Here is a 27,621-nt window from a genome sequence, read left to right on the forward strand (position 1 = left end):
CTACCTGGGTCGTCTGGGTCTCTTGGCGCTGCTGCCCTGGAGCCGGTGAGTGTTGCTGGGGGGCAGGGGGCTGTGGCGTCGGCCTCTGCTGTCAGTAGACCCTGGGGTGAATAAGAGGATCTGACTGTGGCCAGGAAAACCTAGGACCAACATGTTGGGTATCCACAATGTGTGGTCCAACCTCCAATAGGGCCTGGACGCCCCGAGAGCAGAGGCTGCCTATATATATTATGTAAATATACATACATACATACACACACACACACACACACATGCAGAACTTCAGTTTGATTTTTTCAGATAGAATCTTACATTTTTGCTTAGAATTGCTGCAGACCAAGATTCTCCCACTTTTGCTTACCTCATAGCTATCATTACCGACATGAACCACCTTTCCTGTTTCGTATGTTGAGAGAGAAGGCTTCAATTTCTTTTGCTTAAGCTAGCCTCAAACTACAATCCTCCCAGTCTTTGCCTCCCGAGTCTCTGTGATGACAGGCCCAAGCCACCACCCCAGGCTCACATCCTGCCCCTTTTCAGCTCAACCCTATCCTTCTACTTGGTCCTCAGCCTGCCTCTAGCTAGGCCAGAGGCTCTGGGACCAGACAGCTCATTTGAACTTGGACAAAATGTTTGAAGGGAGCCGGGCACAATGACTCATGGCTGTAATCCTAGCTACGCAGGAGGCTGAGATCTGAGGATCAAGATTCAAAGCCAGGACCTGAGACTCTTGTCTCCAATAACCACTAGAAAATGGGAAGTGGAGCTTGGCTCAAGGGTAGGGCAGTAGCCTTGAGCTGAAGAGCTCAGGTACAGCGCCCAGGCCAAGTTCAAGCCTCATGACACCCCCCCAAAACCAAATGTTTGAAGGGCAGTGGAGAGCAACAGCCCAAGTTTAAATCCCTGCTCTCACAGCAGAGTGACCGCAGTCACCCCTGTTCAATAAGTGTCCATCTTCTCATGGGGAAATGGAATGGGCCACATGGCTAGGCTGCTGAATGGGGCCCCAGTACGGGAGGGCAAGTGGGGGAGGTCTGTCTCCCTTCTCTTTCGTTCAGCACAGCTCGATGAGGCCTTCAGGACCGTGGGTGGGGATCCACTCACCTCTGATGTCTCGGGGCAGGAGGGGCGGCCTGTTGGGGATGGCACTGCCCTGCCACATGGCGCTGGGGAAGGTAAAGCTGACCTCAGGCACCTGTAGCGTGTTCTCATCTGCACAGCGAGATCAGACACAGGAAACATGATGAACAGTGGGTGGGATATGCCCATACCTGATGCACAGACAAGCTTACTAGCCCCACGTGTTAATTCCCTGTGGCTAGGTAAGAGAATAAGCAGAAAAAAACAGGGATGGGGGCTTGGTTCGGTGGCTGAGTGCCTGCCTAGCAAATATGAGGACAAGAGTTCAAGCCCTATACTGTCACTAATCCCACCATTCCAAAAAATAAAAATAATAAAAACCACCTCAATGACCACACAAAACAAACAATAGCACTGAAACACACAGCAAAGCAGACTGCTGGCAACAGCCCAGAGTGTCACCCTCAAGGTTTGAGTTTAGAAATTTACATTCGTAGTCTTCTGTCATGCACCTGTGTGTGAGCTGAGGCTGGATTTCATCTTGGTGGCGGAGGGGACGGCAGGGAAGAAGCTCTTCCCTGGTGACTTGGACATCTGCAGGTGGGCTGGGGACAGCTGGCTCTCAGCCACAGGGTCCCCATAGGGAGCCTGGGATTTCTCTGTTACCTGCAGGGGAGAGGGGACACATGGCACACACACACACACACACACACACACACACACACACACACACACACACACACATGCACATTCATTAGGTACACAAATTCATTGAAGTTTTGTTTGTTTGTCTGTTTGTTTTGCAAGTCTTAAAGTTTGAACTCAGGATCTGAGCACTGTCCTTGGGCTTCCTCAAGGCTGGTGCTTTACTACTTGAGCCACAGAGCCACTTCTGGCTTTTTCTATGTATGTGGTACTGAGGAATTGAACCATTGAACCCAGATCTTTGTGCATGCTAGGCGAGCCCTCTACCACTAGGTGAAACTCGCGGCCAAATACATTGTTTTTGAGAAATGTCTATGTACCTAGGGTGGTCTGGAATTCATGATCACCTTGCCTCACCCTCCTAAGTGCTGGGATTACAGGCATGTACCTCTGCTCCTGGCTAATCTCAGATTTTTACTTTATTTTATTTGGTTCTAGTGCCAGGAAACTCAGACTTACGCTCTCGTTTAGCTATCTTTCCTATAGCTGATACTCTACTCCTTGAGCCATGCCTCCAGTCCAGCACTTTGCTGCTTAATTGGAAACAGAGCCTAGTCATGGGACTTTCTGCCTAGGATAATTTCAAAGTATAATCTTCCAATTCTCAGCCTCTTAAGTACCTAAGATTACAGGCTTGCATCACCACAACTGACTATTCTCAGATTTTTGCTTAATGCCTTTGAGTAAGGTTTTTCCACAACTTAACATGGTGCATTATCCCAAGAAAGTAATTCAAAAGAGAGATAACTATTCATACAAGCACACCAAGTAGTGTCAGCAATAGTCAAGAATGAAGCCAGGAGCCACTGGCTCATGCCTGTAATCCCAGCTACTCAGGAGGCTGCGGTCTGAGGATCATAGATCAAAGCCAGCCCGGGGCTACTTGGGAAGTGAAGGTAGGAGGATCCAGGTCTGAGTATAGGGCCTATATGAAAAATGATGAAAACAAAAAGTGTTAGAGGTGTGGCTTAAGTAGTAGAGCACCAGCCTTGCATGAAAAAGCTAAGTGAGAACTTGAGGTCTTAAGTTCAAGCCTAGTAGCGAGCAAAAATGCAGATGGCAGCCCCAGTATGGAGCTGGTCTGTGGCATCAAGCCCTGCATGGCCAGGCCCCAGTGCCACACACTGGAGGGACACACTAGAAGTGGCTATCAGCACTGAACTTGTTACCTCAAAATCCTTTCCTTAAACTGAATCACACATGCTACCCCATGTCAATGGCTCACTCCTGCAACTGTAGTTCCGTGGGAGATGGACTAGATGGAGAAGTCTGAGATCCCATCTCTACAGTGGGAGCTGGGCACTGGAGCGCCTGCCATCATACCAGCAAAGATGGGCTCGAAAGTGGGCAGAACAGGGCTCAAGTGGGTGCAGAAGTGGGCAGTGAGACCCCACCCTAAAAAGAACCAGTGAATTGTGGACCTTCCCCTCCCACCTCTTCTCCAGCCATACTGGCCATGCCCAGTGCAGTCAACCCACTGAGTCACCCACCAGCGGTGTGGGCCAAGTGAGGGAGGGTGAGTGCTTCTTCCCGGCCTTCCTCTCTGTGGAGCGGTCCCTGCTGGGGCTGGCCTGGGGCCACCTCCTGTCTACCAGGCCGCTGTCTGGTGTGGCACGGGACTTTGAGTCTCTGGCCTCCTCTGGACGGTGGCGGGAGGAGTGGCTACAGCTGTGGTCCTGGTTCTGGGCCTTGCAGCGCCGGCTGGCAGCAATAAGGGTGATGCTCTTGGTCCCCAGGGCCATCTCCTGGAGGGCCTGGGCACTCAGTGGCCGCGGGGGACTCAGGTCCAGGCTGGTAGTGGGGTGCAGCCTGGAGACCAGGCTCTTCATGCTCAGGGAGCCTGGAGTCTGCAGAAAGCAGAACATGGGGGTGGGGGCAGGATTCAGTCATGCCTGTAACCTCTCCAATGCCTGTGAGGGCACCCCGCCTACATTTGGCAAAGTGAAGCCTGGCAAAGCCAAACCACCATGAGCCAGGGCTGCTGTGAGACATGGAGTGGGCAGCTCCCCACCCCTGCACCCCTGCCTCTAAGTCTGGTTTGTTAGTTTGGAGATTGAGGAGGAGGATGGCCTCACTTCACAACAGACGGGAGGAAGGCGCCTGTGCTGGGTGCATACTGCTTGCTCCCTAACTCTACATCTACTCCACACCTCCAAGGGGGGACCTTATGTGGCCAGAGTCTTTGCAGGTCAGGCACCCATGGCTCATGTCTGTCATCCTAGCTACTCAGGAAGCTAAAATCTGAGGATTACAGTTCAAAGTCAGCCTGGGCAGGAAAGTCCATGAGACTCTTACCTTTAACTACTAAAAAGCAGGAAATGAAGCTCAAGTGGTAGAGCACTAGCTGTGAGTAAAAAGCCAAGAGACAGGGATGGGATCGTGGTGTAGTAGTAAAGTGTTTGCCTAGCATGCAGGAAGACCCAGGCTCAATTCCTCAGCATCACATACATAGAAAAAGCCAGAAGAGGTGTTGTGGCTCAAGTGGTAGAGCTTGAGCCTTGAGAAAGCCCAAGGACAATGCCCAGGCCCTGAGTTCAAGACCAGGACCAGCACAAAAACAACCACATAAGAGTCTTGACAGATGTCACTTGCCAAGGAAGGGGTCATCCTGATGTAGATGGGTTTTAAATCTAATGATGAGTGTCTTTTAAAGACAGGAGAGAGCTGGAGGCACACCTGTAATCCCAGCACTCAGGAGGCAGAGGGAAGAGGACGGAAAGTTCTAAAGCAATCAAAGTAACACTGTGAGTTCCTATCTCAAAACAAAGAAAAAGAGGAGAAGGAGGAGAAGGAGGGAGGGAAGGAAGGAGAAAGAGAGTGTGTGTATGGAAGAGAGGAAAGGAAGAGGGAAGAAAGGAGGTAGGAAGTCAAGAAGGAAGGGAGCGCTGAATGTCCTGAAATTCTAGCTACTTAGGAGGCTGAGGGTCGAGGTTCAAAGCCAGCCTTTGCACAAAAGGACCTGAGACTCTTATCTCCAATTAACCTCTAGAAAACGGGAAGTGAGGCTTAGCTCAAGGTTAGGGTGGTAGCCTTAAGCTGAAGAGCTCAGGGACAGTGCCCAGGCTGAGTTCAAGCTACATAACTACCCCCCCCCAAAAAAAAGAAGGGAGGGAGAGAGGAGAGACATGGAAGCAGAGGTGGGGCAATATGGCCCTGGTCCAAGAGATGCCTGGAGCTGAGATGGTAGCAAATGCAGGCAGGAGAGTTCCAGAGCCTCCAGAGGGCTAGGGAGCCCAGCTGTGTCAGATGTTGGCCTCAGAACTGGGGCATAAAGTCCACATCCATGTGCCCCCCAGCCATGCATTCTCTGCAGAGCTCAGGGCCACAGGAGTCCAGGTCACCTTCCACAGGCACCTTAGGTGGTGGGGGAGGGGGCCCTCTGCCTAGTCCCCAACATGGCGCACCAACCTCGAGCATGGGTGGAGTCAGCAGGACACGGAGGGCCGGCGGGGGCAGCAGAGTCTCTTGCTTTCCCAGCATCCTCAGTGGTGTGGCTTTTGATGACTTGTGACTGTCACTATGGGTGCAACAGTTTACAGTGGGACCATGGCCACCTTCGCCACGGCCAGGCCTTGCCAGAGCCTGAACCTGTGTGGCCACTGGTGACACACACAGGGCAGGCAGTGGCCTCAGTTCATGTATTTGGGGGCACAGCTGTCTCACTCACTGGGTACCAACACAGTGGTCCATGTCAGCCTGGGGCTGGGCCTCTACTGGTTAAGCTGGTGAAGGCCCGGCCATGCAATCACCACTAGGGGGCGACACACACACACACCCAATGGACAGCAGGCCAGAGCGCTGCCTCACCCACCTGTCTCTCTCTAGAAGCATGGGGGACAGCTCAAATGAGGAGCCCCAGGGGAGGTCCTTCCTGTCCTCTGGTTGGTCTTGGCTGGAGTCCTCAGGCAGTGGGGGAGATAAATTCAGATTGGAGCCATCCTGGTACCAGACAAGAGTGGAGTGAGGCCGGCAGGGCTGGGGGCAGGCAATGCTACTAGGCAGAGGCTGTCCAGAGGGTCCTGGCCACCAGCACTCAGAGGAAGCTGGGCAGTGATGGGGGCCAGCCATGGACTCCTCACGTGTGTCCCACCTAGTGGCACAGGTCCATGGATCCCATTACACAGCCCTGCCTTGAGAGAAGCAGTCACGGGGGCCTCCGTGTTCCACAGGGCCTCAAGAAGTTAAACACAAAGGGCAAACATGCAGCTGTGGCACTCATAGACACCATGTGGAAAATGAACTAGATGACTTGTGAGTGGGGATGGGAGGTAAAACCTAGGACAGAGTGAGGGAAGGGGTAGCATTATTCAAAAAGAAATGTACTCATTGGGGCCAGGAGTTTGGCCTAGTGGTTAAAGCGCTTGCCTAGGATTCATGAAGACCCGGGTTCAATTCCTTGGTACCACATACATAGAAAAAAGCCAGAAATAGTTCTGTGGCTCAAGTGGTAGAGCTCTAGCCTTGAGAAAACCCCAGGACAGTGCTCATACTCTGAGCCCAAGCCCAGGACTGGCAAAAATAAATAAATAATAAAGTAAAAATAAAATAAGAAATATACTCAATATCTGACTTAAATAACTATAACCCATCTGTATATCAACTTTATGATACTAATAAAAATTAAAATACAAGGCCGGGAGTTTGGCCTAGTGGTAGAGTGCTTGCCTAGCATGCACGAAGACCCAGGTTCCATTCCTCAGTACCACATACATAGAAAAAAGCCGGAAGTGGTGCTGAGGCTCAAGTGGTAGCTAGGTTTATAAGTGGTAGCTAGGATTATAAGCATGAGTACACTCAGTCTCACTGAAACTCTTTAAAATAATATTTTCTTTTTAATTTTATTTCTTTTATTTATTATTTATGTGGTACTGAGGAATCAAATCTAAGGCCTCAGGAAGCTAGGCAAGCACTCACTACTAAGCCACATTCCCAGCCCCCTTACTGAAACAAGGGAGGCAGAGAGGCTGTGGGGGCTGCTGAGATGCGGGGAGGATTGAGAGTCGACAGCTATAGGAAACATGGATCCCCGGCTGAACTAAAGACTGGAGAAGGCTCCTCATAGTCAGGGAATGGTAGGGTGCAGGCTTAGATATGAACAACAGAACCCGCTGTCGATGCTGGCTCAATGCTGTGTGCCAGTGGCGCAGAAGTACAGTTTGCAGCTTCTTTTTTTTTACTGTAATTAATAAAAGGGTTACATGATATTTGCCAGATAGAAGGTGCATTAATTCACATATATTGATACCCTTTCACATGTCTTGGTCCCCATTACCCTCCCCAAGTTTGCAACTTCTTACAAAACTCAGGTAACCCTTACCATGCCATCTGGCCAACACACTCCTTGGCATTTACCAGAAGGACACTTGCAGGAAAGATGAGCAGCCAGACAGACAAGGGAAAGTACTAGATTCCAAATACCAGAGAGTAACCACACCACAAAAGGACAGGGAGGAAGCCTGATGACTGCACAGTGCTAAGTGGAAGAGCCAACATGAGAGCCTGCAAAGGATACCAGGCTCATGCCTGTCATCCTAGCAGCTAAGGAGGCTGAGATCTGAGGATCGGAGTTGGAAGCCAGCCTGGGCAGGAAAATCTGTGAGATGCTTATCTCCAATTAACTACTAAAAAGCTGGAAATGTAGCTATGGCTCAAGTGGTAGAGTACTTATGAAAATAAAAAAGGTAAGGGACAAAATGCCCAGGCCCTAACTACAAGCCCCAGGACAAGACAGAGAGGGAGTGGGGGGAGGGGAGGGGAGGGAGGGAAGGAGGAAGCAGGAAGGAGAGAGAGACAGAGACAGAGAGAGACAGAGACAGAGGTAGAGATAGAGACAGAGAGGGGAAGAAGGAAGGAAGGAAGGAAGGAAGGAAGGAAGGAAGGAAGGAAGAGAGGGGAAGGTAGGGAAGGAAAGAGAAAAAGAGAGGGGAAAGGCAAAGATGAGGAGGGAGGGAGGGAGAGAGAGGAAGAAAGAGGAGGGCTCATAAACAGATACAGATGAGGCCCAGGACAGGTGGACTGTCCTGTAGGACATTACAGTACTGAGTACCTGCTATATAAATTTACCAGACCAATGGGACCGGGAGTTTGGCCTAGTGGTAGAGTGCTTGTCTAGCATGCACGAAGACCCGGGTTCAATTCCTTGGCACCACATACTTAGAAAAAGCCAGAAGTGGTGCTGAGGCTCAAGTGGTAGAGTTCTAGCCTTGAGAAAAATCCAAGTATAGTGCTCAGACCCTTAGCTTAAGCCCAGGACTGGCAAAAATAATAAAAAAAAATAACAGACCAAAAGAGACAGACACTGGTAGCTCATACCTGTAATCCTAACTACTCAGGAGACTGAGATCTGAATATCTAAGTTTCAAGCCCTCCTGGGCAGAAAAGTCTGTGATATTCAACTCCAATTCACTAGCAAAAAGCTGGACTAGAAGTGTGACTGAAGTGGTACAGCACCAGCCACACAAGCAAGCTGACTGAGCATGGATTGTGGGAACTGAAGCTTTGCAGTGTGTGCTGGGTAATGGGTAATAGATGGTGGGAGAGGCACAGGTATGGGTCAGGTTATGGATGTGAACTTGGATACCTTCAGATTCCCTTTGCTGTTAGCCCCAAACTGCTCTAAAACATAATGATCATTAAAAGGAAAAAGCAAAAGCAAGACAGGTGCCTGGAGAATCGGGGAGCAGGGCAGGGCAGCAAGCTGAGCCCACGTGGGCATCTGGGACTCACCTGGAGCGAGCTGGCCATCACTGAATGCAGTAGCAGCAGACGGTCAAGCGTGCCCTCACCTAGCTCCTGGGAGTACAGCCGGTAGCGCTGTTCCAGTGGCTCTGGTACCCGGATGCCGCTGTCTAGGGACCATGCACACAGTGGTCAGGGCAGCCAGGCTAACAGCTACCACAGGCCATGAGGACAGACAACTTGTATTGGAAGTGTGAATGCTTTCCTGCTGGGCGCCGGTGGCTCATTTCTGTCATCCTAGCCACTCAGGGAGCTGATCTGATGACTGCAGTTCACAGCTAGCCAGGGCTTATACTCAGGGCCTGAGTACTTTCCTAGGGCTTTCTCAAGGCTAGCCCTCTACCTCTTGAGCCACAGCACTATTTTTTAGCTTTTTCTATGTATGTGGTACCAAGGAATCGAACCTGGGTCTTTGTGCATGCTAGACAAGCACTCTACCACTAGGTCAAACTCCAGTCCCTGTCCCAGTAAGACTCTTATTTCCAAATAACCATTCAAAAATTGGAAGTGGAGCTGTAGCTCAAAGTGATAGAGCGCTAGCCTTGAGTAAAATAACTCAGGGACAGTGTCCAGGCCCTGAGTTCAAGCCCCAGCAAGGGTACAGAAAGAAAAGAAGCCAGGCACAATGACTCACACTTATAATCCTAGTTACTCAGGAAGCTGAGATCTGAGAATCGAGGTTCAAAGCCAGCCCAGGTACTGAAGTCCATGAGACTCTTATATCTCCAATTAGCACTAGAAAACTGGAAGTGGTACTGTGGCTCAAGGGGTAGGGTGGTAGCCTTGAGCTGACAGCGCTCAGGCCCAGAGTTCAAGCCCCATCACTGACAAAAAAGAAAAGAGAGAGAGAGAGAGAGAGAGAGAGAGAGAGAGAGAGAGAGAGAGAGAGAGAGAGAGAGAGAGAGAGAGAGAGAGAATTTGAGGCCCCAAGTTGAAATCCCAGCAACCAACAAAACAAGAACGAAAAGTCACAAGATGACTCCCCAAAGAGCTCTCCAGCCTAGATAAGTGCCATCTCTACAAAATGACAGTGGTGACATGTACATACTCCAAGCCCCTGAATATTATACGCTCTCACGCATGCATGCCATATGCACACCAAGCTGAGGTATGTCCTTTCTCCCCAGTGATCCCTTGTGGTCCTCACAACTCTGTCTCCTCTCTGGTCAACCCCATTTAAAATGACACAGTCCCTGTCATTTTGTGTCCCTGGTGTCTGTTCCCTGAGAGACACTGCCAGTTCCAAAGGACAGGACCTGCCAGGGGGTCTATTGACAGCCCCCAGCAGCATGTTCAGTGCTGCATTTGAAGATTTGCAGGATGAATGAATGAACATATGAGCATCGTAGTGGTGGAAGAAAGAAGCAGTGGCTGAGAGCCGACGATGGCTGTGAAGGAGGAAGCAGTGTGGGGCAGGCCATGTCACTGAGCATGGCCATCTGCTTCTGCTTCTGAACAGATACAGCAGCATGGCAGCTCACACACATCTTAATCCCAGCTACTCGGGAGACAGACATAGAATGGATCTTCCTAACTTTGGGCAAAGTATAAAGCCCTCTCTGAAAAACTAATAATAAAAGGACTAGGATCATGGCTGAAATGGTAGAGCGCCGACTTAGGAGACATAAGACCCTGTATTCAAACCCCAGTACTACCAACACAGGTAACAAAACCAAATAGGAGGCTCCAGGAAAACTCACTGGGAAAGGCAGAGGTGAAGTCACCTGACAGGAGCTGACCCGAGAGGGGCCCCCACCACACAGCTATGCACAGGAGCAGGCTGTGACAGCCAGGAGGAAGGGGAAGGTGGTGAGCCAGCTTTGCCTCTGAGGCTGTCCTGTGCTTCCCACCCAGGTGCGGCCTCTGTCCCTCATCTCACACAGGTGAGCCCACATATAAGAGTCCTTACCTTGAAGCAGCTGCCGCTGGCCCTGGATGAGCTGCCGGCAGAGCAGCCAGTGCTGGTGGTAGTGCTGGATCACGAAGTCCTTCTGGCCCAGCAGGTTCTTCCGGCACAGGTTGGCAGCCTGCAGCTCTGTGTTCTCCACCTCCAGCTCGTGGGCCCGGCACAGCAGCTGGAGAACCTCCCTCTGGGCCTGGCTGGTCACCTGCTCTGGCAGCAGCTGCTCCATCTGCGATGCCTTCTGCTTGGCATGAGCCAGGCGCTGCTCCAGCCCAGCCTGCAGGAGACGCAGAGCACTCAGGGCAGACTTTGCTGGCCCTTGGCTGTTCCTGAATTTGCCAGAATCCTCAGAGGATTTGCACATGGTGATCAGCAATGAGGACTAATGCATCCCAAAGCTGAGTGCATCTTATTGTGTCATGAAGAGAGGTATACACCTATAGCCCCAGGTATGCAAGAAGTGGAGGAAAGAAGATCATGGTGCAAGGCTAGCCCCAGACAAGCAGCACCCAGACCCTATCTGAATAACCTAAAGCCAAAAAAGTCTGAATATGTGGGTCAATTGTAGAGATTTGCCTAGTAAGTGCAAGGCCTTGAGTTCAAATCCAAGTACAATTTCTCACACATCCTGAGGTGCTGACAACTGGGGCCTCACTGATACTGGAGAGGCCTATCTCCCAGGTCCAGCCTCAGAACCTCCTGCCCTCTGGGGCTTGGGAACAGTTGGTATGGCCTTATGCCGTAATCCCTCCCCACCGCTGGAGTTAATATATTTGGTGGCCTCGCTCACCTTCAGTGCTGCTGTTTTCCTTTGCTCGGCTAAAAGAAGGTTGACCTCTTCTCTGGCCAGAGCCACCTCGTGCGGCTCCACTGACTCTCCCTCGTCCCCATCGGCATCCACGGGTTCCTCCTCCTTGTCCAGCTCACCCTTGTCCCTGTGTGCCTGCTGCTGGGACTTCTCTCGCTCCCAGCTGCAGTCCAGACAGAGGCATCAGAGCTCCAAGGACAGGGGTCCCACTCCACTGCCCCAGATCCCCCAGGCAAGCCTCAGTTTCCTTGTTAGAAAGCTGAGGTAACAACAGCCCACAGGCCCAGGGCTCTGTCAGGGTGTCTGTGAGACACCCCAGATCGAGTCTCCAGATGAGTGCTACAGAAACTAGGTGGAAAGAAGGCCTGAGGAGGGCTGTATGCACAGAGGTGTGGCCCAGGAAAGGGGAGTTCACTAGGGGGGTGGTTTTACATTTGAGAATTACTCCAGTGTAAGTCTTCTATTTGTGTGACCAAAAAAGAGAGTGGGGGGGAAGGAAGGACGGAAGGAAGGAGGGAAGGATGGAAGGAAGGAGGGAAGGTAGGAAGGAAGGAAGGAAGGGAAAGAAGAGAGGAAAGAAAGGGAAGGGAAGAGAAGGGGAGGGGAGGGAAGGGAGGAGAGAAAAGGAGAGGAGAGGAAAAGAAAGAGAAAAAGAGCCAAGTGCTTGTGGCTTATGGCTATAATCCTAGCTACTCAGGAGGCTGAGATGTGAGGATCATGTTCAAAGCCAGCCAAGGCAGGAGAGTCCATGAGACTCTTATCTCCAATTAACCACCAAAAAGCTGAAAAAGAAACTTCAGTTCAAGTGGTAGGGCACTAGCCTTCAGCAAAAAAGCTCAGGGACATCACCTTGGCACTGAGTTCAATTCCTGGGACTAGCATAAAAGCGGGGTGGGGGAGAGAAGGGAAGAAGGAAGGAGAGAAAGGAAAGGAGGCCCATTTTCTTTGAAATTCTAATTAGAAGGCAGGGATAGGAGGATCAGAGTCTGAGGCTAGTCCAGACAAAAGCATGAGATTGTATCTCAAAACCAACTTTAAAAAACAAGAGGACTTGGAATCCAATTAAAGTATAGGAGAGTACATGTCTAGCAAGTGTAATACAAACGCGTCCTTCTCAGCCCCAAGTGTCCTCATGTGGTGCTGGGCATCACGCTCAATCTCTGCCCATGGTTACCCTAGGAAGGGATGGGGACTAAGTGTGCAATGATAGCACTGAGGAGATACATAGCCACGAGCCAGTTCATGTTTCTGGGTCTCAATACTGGAATGTAGAGGTGTGATTCAGTAGATCAAACCCCAGTATGGTTAAGAAAAACAGCCTTGGTGGGGCCAGGAGTTTGGCCTAGTGGTAGAGTGCTTGCTTAGCATGCATGAAGACCCGGGTTCGATTCCTCGGTACCCCACATACATAGCCAAAACCTGGAAGTGGTGCTGAGGCTCAAGTGGTAGAGTGCTAGCCTTGAGAAAGTCCAAGGACAGTGCTCAAGCCCTGAGCCTAAGCCCAGGACTGGCAAAAAAAAAAAAAAAAAAAAAGAAAAAGAAAAACAGCCTTGGTGAAACACCAGGGCCGGTGCTAGGCTCCCAGCCTGTGGAAGACCCAGGGTCTGGGCCCAGGAACAGGGGAGGGCAGGAGCAGGGGACACTCATTATGCCTAGGCTGACATCCTTATTAGAGACAGACATAACCAAAGAGGCTGGTCAGGGTGGGGCCTGGGGGGCTGTGGACAGGACACAGCAGGCAGGCACTCACTCAGCCAGGGTCAGTAGGTGGCGGGACATGTCCACGTGCAGCTCAATGTTGGTGTTCTCCAGCTCCACTAGGCTGCGCCGCATCTCCATCTGCTCCCTGAACGCCCCGATGAGCTGTGCCCGGATCTTGTCCACCTGCAGCCGGCTCTCCTCTTCAGCATCATGCAGGGTAACAGTGACTGCGGGCAGGAAGGGGCTGGCTGCACCAGAGCGGGGTCAGCCAAGCCAGGGCTGGACTCCCTGACCATACTCGGAGGAGTATGGTTCATATATGCATGCATGGTGGATGGATAGATAGATAAATGAATGGACAAATGGATGGATGGGTTGACAGATGGATATGGATGGACTGGATAGGTAGATAGATTGATGGATGGATGGGTGGGTGGGTGGTGGATGGGTAGACAGATAGATGAATAAATGAGTAGACAAATGGACAAATGAATGAATGGACAGATGAATAGATGGATGAGTGGATGGATTGATAAGTGGGTAGATGAACTGATGGCTGGATGGGTAGCTGGATGGATGTATTGAAAGATAGATGGATGAATGGATGGATGGATGGATGGGTAGATATATGTATTTTAGATGCATGGGTGGATGTATATATGGATAGAAGATGAGTAGATGGATGGATGATTTTGTGGCTAGATGGGGGGAAGGATGGGTTGTGGATGGAGAGGTAGTATATGAAGGAATGATGGGACTGCTGGGTAAATGGACCAGTGGTTCAGAGAGATTTAAATCCTCTGTCTGGTTTGGGTCAGGTGACCTAGAGTTAAGTTTTAGAAACTTAGAATAGCAGGCTGGGCTCACCCCGGAAAACCCTGTTATGAGAACCACTCTGGCTCCCAGTCAGCTGTTTAGAAACAGCCCCAGGCTTCCTTTTCCAGTCCTCCACTATCTGCACTCAGATAATGCCTATGAGGAATGGATATGTCACCCCTGCCCATCGTGCTGGACTCTTAGCCCCACAGAACAGGCCCACATCTGTCCCTGGCCTTCTTCCATGGCAAATTCCCACCTGATAATATTTTCTCCTGTGTTGTGGTGGTGGGGACTGAGGCCACAGTCTTGTACAAGCCTTCTATCCAGTCCCCCACCCATTCCCCAGCTCCTGATCATGGTTTACACACCTGTCCCACAGGGAACCCCATGCTGGACATGAGCATTTGTCATCTGTCACCCTGACTTTGAGTGACAGATGACCAACTACCTACTTCCTGGGAAGTCTGGATTGGAAATCAGTTGTAGTGGGTCTAATGAGCAAACTGTGGTAGCCATTAAAGCAAGATGTGGGGCTGGGCTCAGTGGCTCACACCTGTAATCCCTAGCTTGGGCTCCATTGCTACCACAGAGCATCAAGACCAGTCCCCATGACTGAGAGCCAGCCGCCAGAAATATTGTAGCATCCTTCTATGCAGTTTGTGACCCCTCGGAATCCAACTTTAGCTCCCGAGTCCCTGTTGGCCTGCAGGACTTGGCCCATCATCACCCAGACTATCTTTTCTGAGAGCCCTCTCTGCCCTGTTTTCTAACAGAATTCCAAGTTTACCAGGGAGAAAATAGATGCCTGTGTGCTCAGGGAGGCCCACATAGGTGGGACAAGCAGGCTGCAGGCACTCCTTGTAGAATTCGAGTGAGAGGGAGGGAGGCAACTGTGCAGGCAGACAACTCCTAGACTTACATCTATGGAAAAAGCAAGAGAAGGCATAGTAGCTCTCAAATGCATGTGGTAGTGCAGGCCTGTAGTTCCAACTACTCAGCAAACAGAGACAGCAGGATCACTTCAGTAGAGGAATCTGAGATGAGACTGGGCCAAGTGCTTGGACTGAGTCAGGAGGGACAAAGGTCCCATAGGACAGAGACTCTGGCCACAGAGGCCCTGGCTCAGGCCTCACCTTGCACACTGGGACTGTTGGGCTCTCTTTTTTTTTCCTTGCTCTGCTTTTCGATTTTTGACTTGAGGTGTTCTATCTCCCTGCGCAGGTCGGAGATGACATCTGTGTATTGTGCGATGCGGTAGGAGACATTCAAAAGGTTGCGCTTGACCTGGAGGCAGAGACAAGGTCAGTCAAGGTCAGTAGCACCCCCTGAGAACACATGGAAGGAAGGCACAGAATTGCGGTTACGGATGAGCTTCAGATCAGTGCTTTCCAGCCTTGACATTCTGGCACCTTCCAAGATGTGGGAGGAGCTAGAGGGTGTTATGCTGGGTGGAAGGGGTCTGACACAAAAGGACAAATACTATAAAACTCTCCCGTGGAGTTTCCCAGGGCCGCCATTCCCAGACACAGAGATAGAAGCTAGAGCCAGGGCTAGGGAGATGGTGAAACATTCCCATGTAGGAAAATGAAAAGCCTCAACGTGTCTAATGCCATGCAACTACACACTTAAAATGTTTCACATGACCTGGGCACCCATGGCTCACGCATATAATCCCAACTACTCAGGAGATTGAGATCTGAGGATCAAAACTGGAGGAAGCCAACCCAGGCAGAAAAAGTCCATAAGACTCTTACCTTTAATTAAGCACCAAAGGGAAAAAAAAAATCCAGGGCCAGGAGTTTAACTTAGTGGTAGAGTACTTGCCTAGCATGCACAAAGACCCACCCAGGTTCAATTCCTCAGTACCACATACATAGAAAAAAGCCAGAAATGGTGCTGTGGCTCAAGAGCTACAGCTCTAGCCTTGAGAAAGCCCAATGACGGTGCCAGTGCGCAGGCCCTGAGTTCAAGGCTCAGGGCTGACTGGCAAAAAAAAAAATCCAGAGGTGGTTCAAGTAGTAGAGCACTAGCCTGGAGTGACCCTGAGTTCAAGTCCCATTATCTATACAAAAATTAAAATAAATCAAAATTTCAAAAAATGGCCGGGAGTTTGGCCTAATAAAAATTTCAAAAAATGGCCAGGAGTTTAGCCTAGTGGTAGAGTGTTTGCCTAGCATGCACAAAGACCTGGGTTTGAGTCCTGTATACCACATACATAGAAAAAGCCAGAGTGATGATGTGGCTTAAATGGTAGAGGCCTGACCTTGAGAAAGCCCAAGGACAGTGCTCAGGCCCTGAGTTCAAGCCCTAGGACTGGCAAAAAAATTCAAAAGGGAGAAGAGGGAGCTATGGAAGGATAGGCAGAGATGACAGTGATCTAGCCACCAGCCAGGGGTACCTCAGCCTCCTGAGGGCAGAAGCAGAGGGTCCTTCCTTATGCAAGGAAAGGGAACATGGCCCCCACACCCCACTCTCCCACCAGTGGGAAAGAGCTCTGTGATGTTATAAGTCTCAGATTTGCAGTCCCTCCCTGTCAGCCATGGTACAACCCACAGGATGTGGGAGTCTTAGAGGCTGCTGTTTTCTGTCTCACCTCCCTGCTTGAGAATGATAGGCATGAGCAGGTGTCAGTCACCAGCCAGGAGCAGCAATGCAGGGCTCACCCATGCCTGTGACAACCAAGTTAGCCAATGAGGGAGAAAGGAGGAAATCAGTGAGTAAATGAGTGAATGAATGAATAAGTAAATGAGAGTGGGTGAATGAGCATGTGAATTAATGAATGAGTGAGTGAATGAATTAATTAGTGAACAAGTGAATAAAAGAATGAGCTAGGAAAGGGTATCAATGTATGTGAAGTAATGCACCTTCCATCTGGCGAATGTACTGTAACCTTTCTATTAATTACAATAAAAATTATATGAAAAAAAGAATGAGCTAGTTAATGAATGAGTGAATGAATGAGGGATTGAGTGAATAAATGAGTGATCAAGTGAATGACACAAATTAGTGAATGAATGAGCAGGTGAATGAATGAGCAGGTGAATGAATGAGTTAGTGAACAAGTAAAGGAATAAGCGAGCAAACAAGTGAGTGAGTGAGTCAGGCTCACCCGTGTCTTGATGTTCTTGGCCCTGTAGGCGTAGAGCAGCGTGGTCCTCGACTCCTCAAAACTGGAGCTGGCTGGGCTGATGTGCGCAATCATCACCGTGCGGCTGTTCCCTCCCAAAGCATCCTGTTCCAGGGGAAGCCACAGGGCTGAGTGGTGGAGCCACATGGCTTCTAACTGCCCAGTGCTGCCAGGCCTGCCTGAACCAAAGCCTGGGAGGGGCAATTGATGCCGGGGACAATGCCTGGGGAGACGACTCATAGGAACAAAGTGGGCCCCATCCAGGCCTGCTTCCTGACCAAGCAGGTCCTCCTAGGAGCTGGACTTGTTCTGCTTCACTCACTTGTTTGATCTCACCTTGCTATAGTACCAGGTGACAACATCCACTCATTAAAAAGAAGATTAAAGAGAAGATTCTTTTATACATCACATCAGAGCCCTCTGTGATAGGGAGGCAATAAGCTCATTGTCACTGAAAGTATGCAAGCTCAAAGGGATGGAGGGAGAGACAGAGAAGGTGTAAGCAGTGTTCTACCCTCAGAGGTTCTAAGAGGGACCCTTAGACTCAAGTCTATGCCTCTCTCTTGGCAGGTAATGCCTGGAGGCTGCCAGCAAATGCTGAGACTCACCCAAAATTCACAGTGGGCTGCACCCACCTTCAGCAGGCGAGTGAGTTTGCTGTCCCGGAAGTTCACATACTGAGCACGGCTGCTGCCCTTCTCACTGAGCGCATTGATGCAGTTGCCCAAGGCCAGCAGGGAGCGGTTGATGTGTGCGCCCTCTTTCATCCTTTTGCCTCGGTTCTGGGTCTGTAGAGGCAGACACCGGGCTGAACAGGAGAGTTCACCTGCCACCTCCCCTCTCTACTAATAAGGGGAGCCCCAGGACAAGATGAGCCTTGGGCAGGGCTACATGTACTTCATGGAGAAGAACTTGAACTTTACAGTTAAAAAAAAAAAGGACCGGGAGTTTGACCTAGTGATAGAGTGCTTGCTTAGCATGCACGAAGACCGGGGCTCAATTCCTCAGTATTACATACATAGAAAAAAAACCAAAAAACAAAAAAACGGAAGTGGTGCTGTGGCTCAAGTGGTAGAGCGCTAGCCTTGAGAAGGCCCAAGGACAATACCCAGGCCCTGAGTTCAAGGCCCTGGACTACCAAAACAACAACAACAACAATAAACTACTCAAAAACCAAATACTGGGGGCCAGGAGCATGGCCTAGTGGTAGAGTGTTCACTTAGCATGCATAAAACCTGGGGTTCGATTCCTTGGTAGTGCATACATAGAAAAAGACAGAAGTGCTGTGGCTCAAAGCACAGTGCTAGCCTTGAGAGAGCTCAGGACAGTGCCCAGGACCTGAGTTCAAGCCCAGGACTGGAAAAAAAAAAAAAAAAGAAAGAAAATGCTGAGAGCTGGGAATGTGACCTAGTAGTGCTTGCCTAGCATGCACAAAGACCGGCGTTCAATTCCTTGGTACCACATTCATACAAAAGCTGGATGTGGTGCTGTGGCTTAAGTGGTAGAGTGCTAACCTTGAGGAAAGTCTAAGGCCTTCCGTTAGCTAGCCTTGAGCACAGCAAGGCTCGAGCTCAATTAGGCACTGGGTTCTGATGGATCACACCTATTACCCTAGCTACTTAGGAGGCTGAGATCTGAGGATCATTGTTCAAAGTCAGCCTGGTCAAGAAAGTCTGTGAGGCTTATCTCCCATTAACCACCAGGAAACAGGTATAAAGCTGTGGCTCAAAGTAGCAGAATGCTAGTCTTGAGCAAAAGGGCTCAGGGATAGCTCCCAAGCTCTGACTTCAAGCTCCACAACTGATCAAAGAACAAAACCAAAACCCAATTAGGCTAGGTATGGCAGAGTATCCCTGTAATCCCAGCCAACTCAGGAGGTGAAGGTGGGGTCTGAACTGATGGTTTCACGCCACCTATGCAGATGCCCAGGCTTAGCCTACCCCAAGGGTGAGCACAGGTGTGGTGGGGCTCAGTCTCACCTCCCCAGTCCCCCCATTGATGACAGCCCCTATTAATGTCACACAGAAAGAACCCATTAGTGCCATCTCCGTGCATTCATTCCCTTAATAAACTTCACCAATGCCTCTTACTGGCTACATGCTATTCCTTTTGCCAACAATCACAGCTGGACAGCGTCATGCTCAGGCTGAGGGTGACAGATACCCATTGCCAGGGGCCTGACCTGGGCTGCGCGCTCTGAGCCGGCCAAGTCCACCATGAACAGCCTCCCCAGCCGCACCTCCTCTGCCAGGTCAGCTGCCCGTCCCCGCTGGTGCACGGTGACCTGCAGCACCGCGTGGGAGCGGGACGATGTCTTGTTGGTGGCGGTGGGCTCCTGTGTCCGTTGTCGGTTGCCTTTGGTGAGCAGCTGCATGATCTGAGGGCAGAGGCAGAAGCAGGCAGGCATTGAAGGTCCCTGCATGGCCACATGGGCCTTCCAGAGGTACCCAAAGAAACGGAGGAGGGGTGGCCACAGGGATTGGGGATTAGTACACTGCCCCTTCCCCTTTTCTGTTTGTCACAGACATCACCAATGGATTATCCAGAGTGGCCCCAGGTCCTTTTGGGTTCAGAATTCTAGGCAGCTGTAAGTTAGCTGGACTTGGCATGTGGAGTTTGAACCCCATCTGCTGAGTACCTGCTGTATACAAATCCATGCCAGACTACAGACTGTACGTGGAAGGAGACTGGGACACTGTATTCCCAGTCACTGTATTCAAAGTCAAGCAAGAGGGGCTGAGTTTGGTCGAATGGCATGCATGAAAATCCAGGTTCGATTCCTTGAGACCCAGGTTCAATTCCTTGGTACCATATACATAGTAAAAGCCGGAAGTGGTGCTGTGACTCAAGTGGTAGAGCTCTAGCTTTGAGAAAGCCCAGGCCCTGAGTTCAAGCCCCAGGACTAGCAAAAAAAAAAAAAATCAAGCAAGATCAGCCTGGTAGGGCATGCCTATAATTTCATCTACTTGGGAGGCAGAGGTAGGGAGATCATGATTTCAGGCCAGCCCTGGGCAAAAGCAGGAAATCTTACCTGAAAAACTAAGGCAAAAGGGCTAGAGTGTAGCGTAGCTTGAGTGGTGAAGGCACTGAGTTCAAAACACAATTTAAAAAAAAACTTCTGGATAGGGAAGGGGGGAAAACAAGATGAGGGGTAGGGGTGGGGGGAGGGAAATGGGGACCAAGACATGAAAAAGGTTATCAATGTATGTGAAGTAATGCACCTTCTATCTGGTGAATATAATGTGAATATAACCCTTCTATTAATTACAATAAAAATATATGAAAAAAAATCTTCTGAAGTTTGGCCTACTGAGAGTGTTTGCCTAGCATGCATGAAGACCCAGGTTCAAGTCCTCAATACCACATACATAGAAAAAAAAAGCCATAAGTGCTGCTATGGTTCAAGTGATAGAGCTCTAGCCTTGAGAAAACCCAAGAACAGTGCTCAGGCCCTGAGCCAAAGCACAGGACTAGAAAAAAAAAATCCTCTGGAAACAGCTGGGCTGTGGGGTGCTGGAGCTGCGCCAGCAGGGCAGACACAGGCTTAACCTGAGATCAGGAGCTGACAGTCTGAAAAAAAAGGGGCCATAGAAACTCAGAGCAGCAGAGGGCAAAGCCAGGAAGACTACCCCAAGGATGGCTGTACAGACAGCTAGAGCTAGGGAGAATAGAGGACTGTGAAAATGTTTGCAGTCTGCCATGGTAAGGAAGCCATCATTAGGATGAGCAGGTCAAGTGGGTTCAGATCTGAGTTGGCTTAAGAGCAGAGGGTTTGGACCAGCAGAAGGACTGTATGAACAAGAACCAGAGCCTGAGCCCAGAATCCATGGTAGGTGTGGGATTGATGGGTGATGTCTTCCCTGAGCACAGCAAGGAGGAAGAGCAGGCATGACTGTTTGTCATGCCTTTCCATCAAGAGCAGAGGCTTGGCAACAACCCTAGGAGATGTGCATGTGAACTTAACCAAAAATGTCATGAGTTTCACCTATAATCCTAGCTACTCAGGATGCTGAGATCTGAAGATCAAGGGTTCAAAGACAACCCAGGCAGGAAAGTCTATGAAACCCTTATCTAGAATTAAGCACCAAAAATAAAGACAGAAGAGGGGTCATGCCTAAATGGTAGAGCATCAACCTTGCAAGACTAAGCTAAGTGACACTTGCAGGCACCAAGTTCAAGCCCCAAGGTCAGTACAAAAATCAAACACGAAACTTGAGCCATGCTGTGTATGTGCAGGCCCTCACCTCCTGGGCGTTGGAGGTAGACACCTCCGTGATCCCTGTGATCTGGATGCTGCCTCTTGAATCCTCCCTGAGCTCCAGAAACCCTGACGATGGATTCAGCAGGTCCCGGATCACTTCATTATAAATCTGTTGTTGAGTAGAAGGGTTAGAACAAAGCAGCACTCCAAGGTCTCACACCACCAGGGCCTGAGGTAAGTGAAGCTGCAGACAGAGGCTGCACCTAGGCTGCATTTCCCTTCCTGTACTTAGGAGGCCATGGAGGGCAGTCAGGAGGCTCACCTCTAGGTAAGACATGGACACGCTGTATTCTCTGTTGTCCTGGGTCTCCTTGATGGCCTTGAAAAGGTCAGTGAGGGTCTGCAGGTAGATACCGGGCTCAGCGTCCATGCCCAGCATTGTATGCGTCTTCCCGGCACCTATGGGGAGGCAGCTTCAGGTGTGTCATAAAAGAAGAGAATGGAGTCCGGTGTGGGGGTTCATATCTGTCATCCCAGCTGCTTTGGAGGCAGATTCAGAAGGATCAGAGTTTGAGGACAAAGCAAAAAATTTGTGAGAGCCAGGAGCTTGTGGTTCCTGTCATCCTGGCTACTTAGGAGGCTGATGTCTGAGGGTTGAAGTTCAAAGCCAGCCTGAGCAGAAAAGTCCAGGTAACTTTTACCTCCAATTAACCACCAGAAAACTGAAAGTAGAGCTGTGGCTCAAAGTGGTAGAGTACTATCCCTGAGCACAAATGCTCAAGAATAATGCCCAAGTCCTGAGTTCAAGTCCTATGATTGAAAAATAAAAGGGCTAGGGGCATGGTTTAAGTGGTATATTGCCTGTTTAATAAATGTGAGACCTTGAATTCAAACCCCAGCACCTCTAAGAAGAAGGACAAATTAGGGAGGAGGAGGAGAAAGATCAGGAAGAAGAAGAGGAGGAGGAGGAGGGTAAAAGGAAGTTGATCACCTAGTCCATTCCCTCCTGGACAGTACCTGAAGGCCCATAGGCAAACACCGTGGTATTGTATCCGGAAATGACACCCTCCACCAGGTGACCAATGGTGGCCTGGTATACATCCTCCTGCAGACAGACAGGATGTTGAAGGAATGGCTGCCATGAGCTGGCTGCTGGGACAGGATGGGATGTGTGATCTGAGGGTAGACTGTCCAACTGCACAGCCCGGACACACACAGGGAGGCAGGAGAGAGCTAGGTGCTGAAATCCCTGATGCCAACCCCAGCTGCATTGCTGGACAGCCCTGGACACTCTGCTAAACCTCACAGTGAGACAGGCTGGGTTCAGGAAGGATTCATGGAGAAGGCCTGCAAGAATGGCTGCCAACAGGCCTGATGCCAGCTGGGAACCAAACCCACACAAGTCATTCTCAACACTTCTTTCAAGGCTGGGGCGAGGCCAAGAGTCAGTCCCTCACAACTGTAAATCTAGCTACTCAATAGCTGAGACTTGAGGTTCTTGGTTCACATGCAGCCTAGACAGGAAAAGTACATGAGTATCTTATAACCAATAAACTACTCAGAAAAAAAACAGAAATGAGCTATGGCTCAGGCGGTAGAGCTTTGAGAAAAAAAAAAAAAAAAAAGCTCTGAGACAGTGGCCAGGCTCTGAATCTAAGCCCCAGGACCAGCACTACAACAACAACAACAAGACCTGAAAGAGATCACGGGCTGGGGGGTGTCGACTCACACCTGTAATCCTAGCTACTGGGGGAGGTGGAAGTAACAGGGTCGTCCTCTAGGCTGGCCCAGGCAAAATGGGAGCCATGAATGGAAAAACAACAAAAGCAAGAAGGGGGTGTGGCCCAAGTGGTAGAGATGCTATCTAGGAAGTACAAGGTCCTGACTTGAAGCCTCAGTAAACACTCAAAAACAAACAACTAATAAACAAAAATTGAGATACCAAGCTCTGGCCTTTGCCATAGGAAAAGCTGGGATGGGGCAGGGAATCTTGAGATGGCAGCATGTGAACTAAAGCAGACATTCCCAGCAGCAGGACTGTGTGGGGAGTGAGCTCACCATCCCCAGGGAAGAGCAAGCAAGGACACCTCAAGGCTCTGTGTGGCCTTGTGCATGCAAGGTTATTAGGACAGGGAGTGAGCAACAGAAAAGCTAGGCTGCTCTGGCAGTGGCTGGCTGAGTAGCCCTGCTTTTCAATGATGCTGAGTCCTGAAGCCTAGGTTCAGGGGTGAGGTGGGGAGGGGAGTGGCAAGCACCTGGGATGCATGCTGGTCAAAAACAGTGTCAAAGATGAAGGTGCGCTCCCGGGAGCGGTGTGGGCGAAGGGGGTCCTCGGGGTCCTCACCAGGGTCCATGAGCACCACCACCTGGAAGCAAGGACAAGCAGAGGCTGGAAGACAAGGCTCAGATCCAGGGAAAGACCACGGCCACGCCTGGTGGCCTTGGCCCCAGACAAGCCTGCTAGGAGCTCCAACCCATCTCTCTTTCTTTCTTTTTTTTTTCTTTCTTTCCTTCCTTCCTCCCTCCTTCCTTCCTTCTCTCTCTCTCTCCTTCCTTCCTTTCTTTCTTCCTTTCTATCTTTTTGGTGCCAGTCCTGGGGCTTGAACTCAGAGCCTGGTCCAGGTTGGCTCTTTTTTTGGGGGGGGGGTTAGAAGGAAATGTCAGTTGTAGGAACTTGAACTCAGGGCCTGGACACTATCCCTGAGCTTCTCTGCTCAATGCTAGTGCTCTAACCACTTGGACCACAAGTTCATTTCTGCCTTTTTGGTGGTTCATTGGAGATAAGAGTCTCATGGGCTTTTCTGCCCAGGCTGACTTTGAAGTATGATCCTCAGACCTCAGCCTCCTGAGTAGCTGAAATGGCAGGGTGAGCCACTGGCACCAACCTTAGCCTAGTGGCTCTTGAGGAAATAATTTCACCCAGCACAAATGGAGAATCAGTAACTGACCTGGGACAGGCCCAGGCCCTGCCATGAATGGAGGGACAAGGAGACTAGTCTTGTAAAGGTGGAGAGCCAGGCTGGCTGGCTGTTACTGTGTCCAGCCAGTTGGTCCTGAGTCTTTCTATTCCCTCTGGCTCACGGGGCCAGACCTAGGGACGACAAAGAGCATCCCAAACTCTATCCATGCTTTTGTTTCTCCCAGAGCCAGGTCACCCCCGGGGGCCAGCTCGCTCCCATATAAATAGTTATTATGAAGCCAAGTGTATTACACTCTCTGGGGACAGTGATTCAAAGGAACCCTTCCCAGGAAATTAAAGGTCTGAGAGGGGAGATGGGGTAACTGGAAACCATACACGCCATAGCTAATGAGGATCTGGAAGACTGTGGCACCTGAGTGGAACCATGGAGTTGAAGGACACAAAGCCCTAGCTTCAGCCTACTGTCTGATCCCCCACCCCCAGGTCCCAGGAGGCTAAGCCTCGGGGTGCTTGGTGAGTCAGTGATAACCCAGGTCCCCAGGGCCACTCCTGGCTGCTGGCCAGCACTCGTGTTTCATGACATGATCTAACTTCACTCTGCTTTTCCTTCACCTTCTGGGAATGGAGAGGGCCATGGGACAGCAGTATATGGGAGACAGATAGGTGTCCATCCCCTCCACCCCAAGGGCCAGAAGATTTGATGGGTCTCCTGCCAGGAGCTTTCCAGTCAGTAGGGCTGGGAGGGGCCTTGCAAATGGTGGCCACGAAAGTGGGATCTAAACCTGTTCAGTCACCATTGCTTGCTGGCTAGGAGGTGTTGGCAGACCACAGGTCTCTAGATCTTATTCAGGCCTCCAGCCCTGAGTAGCTAGGATTATAGGCATGAGCCAGAGGCACCTAGCCTCAGTTTTTCTATTTGCAAAACAGCCACAATCAGGGCTGGGAGTTTGGGCTGGGAGTGCTTGCCTAGCATGCACGAACACCTGGGTTTGAGTCCTCGGTACCACATACATAGAAAAAGCCGGAAATGGTGCTGCGGCTCAAGTGGTACATCTGTAGCCTTGAGAAAGCCCAAGGACAGCGCTCAGGCACCAGGACTGGCAAACAAAAAACAAGAAAACAGCCACAATCATAGAATCCACACTCCAAGGGGCAAGACAAGCAAGGCCTTGTGCTCAGCCCAGAGATGCTTTCGGTCTTTAGATCAGAAAGTATATTCTGTTGGGAGCCAGAGTGGAATCAAACTGTACCTTGATTTGCATCAGACAATGGCTTTATTGTCTTATTGTTTTCTGGCCTTATTCTGTTTAAATGACCTGAGATTTACCATATGAATGTAACACCTGGAAGTTCCCTGGGTCTCAAGGAGGGAAGAAGCTGGAGTGAAAAATAAACGCGGCAGTCTTTACCTGGACTGCGGACATCCCGGACCCGGTGTGTCTGTCTCTCTTCTATTTCTTCCTAGTCCTTGCCCCCTATTTCAGGAACCCCAATCTGCGAACCCTGATTTGCTGCCGGTTGGCCCCGGCAAGTCCTGGGGCTTAAACTCAGGGTTTAGGCTCCTAGGCACTGTCTCTCTGCTCTTTCACTTAAGGCTGGCATTCTATCACTTGAACCACAGCTCTACTTCCAACATTTTGGTGGTTAATTGGAGCTAAGAGTCTCCCAGCTTTGAAGCTGATGCTGGTGGCTCATGTCTGTAATCCTAGGATCTCTGGAGACTGAGATCCGAGGATCAAGGTTTAAAGCCAGCCTGGGCAGGAAAGTCTGTGAGACGCTTATCTCTAGTGCTCATGAGTCGTGTCATAGTCAGGTGATAGTCATGCCATCCCAAGGACAGTCCTCAGACAGTACTCAGTGACCCCAGGCTGACTTGTGAGCCCTCATCATAGCAGATCTCCTCTTCTGTTCTCCTCAACTTGTGTGTGTTACTTTGCTTGGTTGTCTGTGACCTCAGTGCTAAACCACCTGACCTCTTGGTTAGCTGTATTCATCCCTGGACATTCTCTGCCTGCTGAGGGATGTGGGGACCTCATTCAATCTGCATTCTGGCTCTTTGGCCCTCGAGCCCCATTTTGTAGACCCTGCTGCCAGCGCCTTCCCCCAAACCTGGCACTCAGCCTGGCATATACAACCAAGGGCAACGGCTTCCCTAGTGGTGGGGCCAGGCTCCATACTGTCTCTGAGGAGGCTCTCTGGGGATTGCAGCCAGTGGTGCCCCACCTTGCCACAGCCTTGAGCCTCAAGTGTACATCTGGGCCCCAAGGCATTGACCCAGCCCACTGAGTCCCCTTACTCTATACCAGCTTGGGTCTGGCCAGCTCCTGACCTGGCCCTTGGCTCTCACCAGGTCCTTGTGATCAGGATGGGGTTCAGTGGGCATTCCTCAGTCCCACGCTGCCCCTGGATCAGAGCCCAGCTATGTGGCAGCACTGGCTGAGTGACTGAGTAGCACAGATACAGGCCAGACATGAGGAGATGGATGACCACCACATGGATGGACCACCCACACTCACCTGGTCCCCCACTTTGTGGGCAATGACAGTGGCCCCTTCCTCCAGTTCTGCGCTGTTGAGTGGGCGGATCCGAAGTGCCACCTGTGATGAGACAAGAGCAGTGTGTCCGCAGGGGTCTCTCTGAGCCTATTCCCTTTTCCTACATCAACACCAAGACCCTCAGCCCAAACTGTCCCTCCTGTTCCTCTTCCTCTGGAAGATCCCAGCTCTGAGCTCTGCTCTAAATGTATGGGGTTGTTGGTACATCTTAGCAAAAACAATCCTTTCAGGACCACAATCACTGAACAGAGAGATCAAGCAACCCGTCCAAGGGCACACAGCTCTTAGGAAAGTCACGAGCACTTTGAAACAGTTCCCCAAGAGGAATCCTGTGGGCCTGTGTGCTGTGTTCTCTGTCAAACTGCTTTTTCCTAAAAGGGGTGGGGAGGGCATTAGGCTCTGAGCTGGGATAGGGCTTGGTAGGGGCTAAGGGTTTGGAGGCTGGGAAGGTAGAGGAGGAAGGGAGGGTCCCCGGTATCCTGCAGCAGAAATGAGCAGGACAGGCAAGAAGGACTCACCATGAGCTGCTGGTCCTTGGGCTCCATTGCTCTTAGGGTGGGGCTGCCCCTGGCTGGGGAGAAGCCAGAAGCCTGATGTGAGGGCATCTTGCTAGCCAGGCCTGGCCCCAGCTGCCTGCTAGCCTGGAGGTAGAACAGGAGACCAGGAGACTGAGATCTCAGCCCCGCCCTGCCCAGGTGACATCAACAGGGTCCCTGAGGATGGGGGTGGGGCCTAGGCAATCCTCACTGGAGCCATAAGTAGAGTGCGCAGATGCACAAAGTGCAGCCCTGATACCATGTCTTTGGGACAAGAGCCATAGGGGCCAGGAACCCTAAAGAGAGAACTCGCCTATTGCCACAGCCATCCTGCTTCAACACCTGCGCTGTACCAGCTCTTCAGAGTGGAGGCCCTTCCCCCACAGCCCACACTGGGGTCCACCTGGGCTGGCTGCATGTTGGCTCTGGGGCTTTCCTACAGGAGACAAATGCATGCAGCTGAGGTTGGAGAATTAACGGCAACTGTAAATGATCTTTGCAGATGACCTTCAAGTTGAGAAGCTCAGT

At 50.7% G+C, this 27,621-nt stretch overlaps 1 protein-coding gene across 2 annotated transcripts; it reads right to left on the reverse strand.

Annotated features, from left to right (window-relative positions):
* LOC150065273 (kinesin-like protein KIF19) lies at positions 1 to 27,162 on the reverse strand. Of its 2 annotated transcripts, none has more exons than XM_090329088.1 (20): positions 27,076 to 27,162; positions 26,519 to 26,599; positions 23,338 to 23,448; positions 22,100 to 22,187; positions 21,405 to 21,541; positions 21,126 to 21,251; positions 19,064 to 19,258; positions 17,517 to 17,669; positions 16,864 to 16,986; positions 14,888 to 15,038; positions 12,985 to 13,162; positions 11,217 to 11,397; positions 10,433 to 10,703; positions 8,512 to 8,633; positions 5,597 to 5,724; positions 5,194 to 5,302; positions 3,276 to 3,632; positions 1,593 to 1,746; positions 1,105 to 1,212; positions 1 to 101 (listed from the first exon to the last, which is right to left on the reverse strand). In XM_090329088.1, the coding sequence occupies exons 1-20, from the start codon at positions 27,160 to 27,162 to the stop codon at positions 1 to 3; spliced, it is 2,961 nt and encodes a 986-aa protein (XP_090185214.1). The 2 variants fall into 2 exon arrangements, with proteins under 2 accessions (XP_090185214.1, XP_090185212.1); XM_090329086.1 differs by having other exon boundaries at positions 1,593 to 1,739; positions 3,260 to 3,632.
* Positions 27,163 to 27,621: the final 459 nt, after the last annotated feature.

Source organism: Megascapheus bottae, chromosome 3 (assembly GCF_031878675.1).
Source record: "Megascapheus bottae isolate mThoBot1 chromosome 3, mThoBot2.hap1, whole genome shotgun sequence".
NCBI lineage: Eukaryota > Metazoa > Chordata > Mammalia > Rodentia > Geomyidae > Megascapheus > Megascapheus bottae.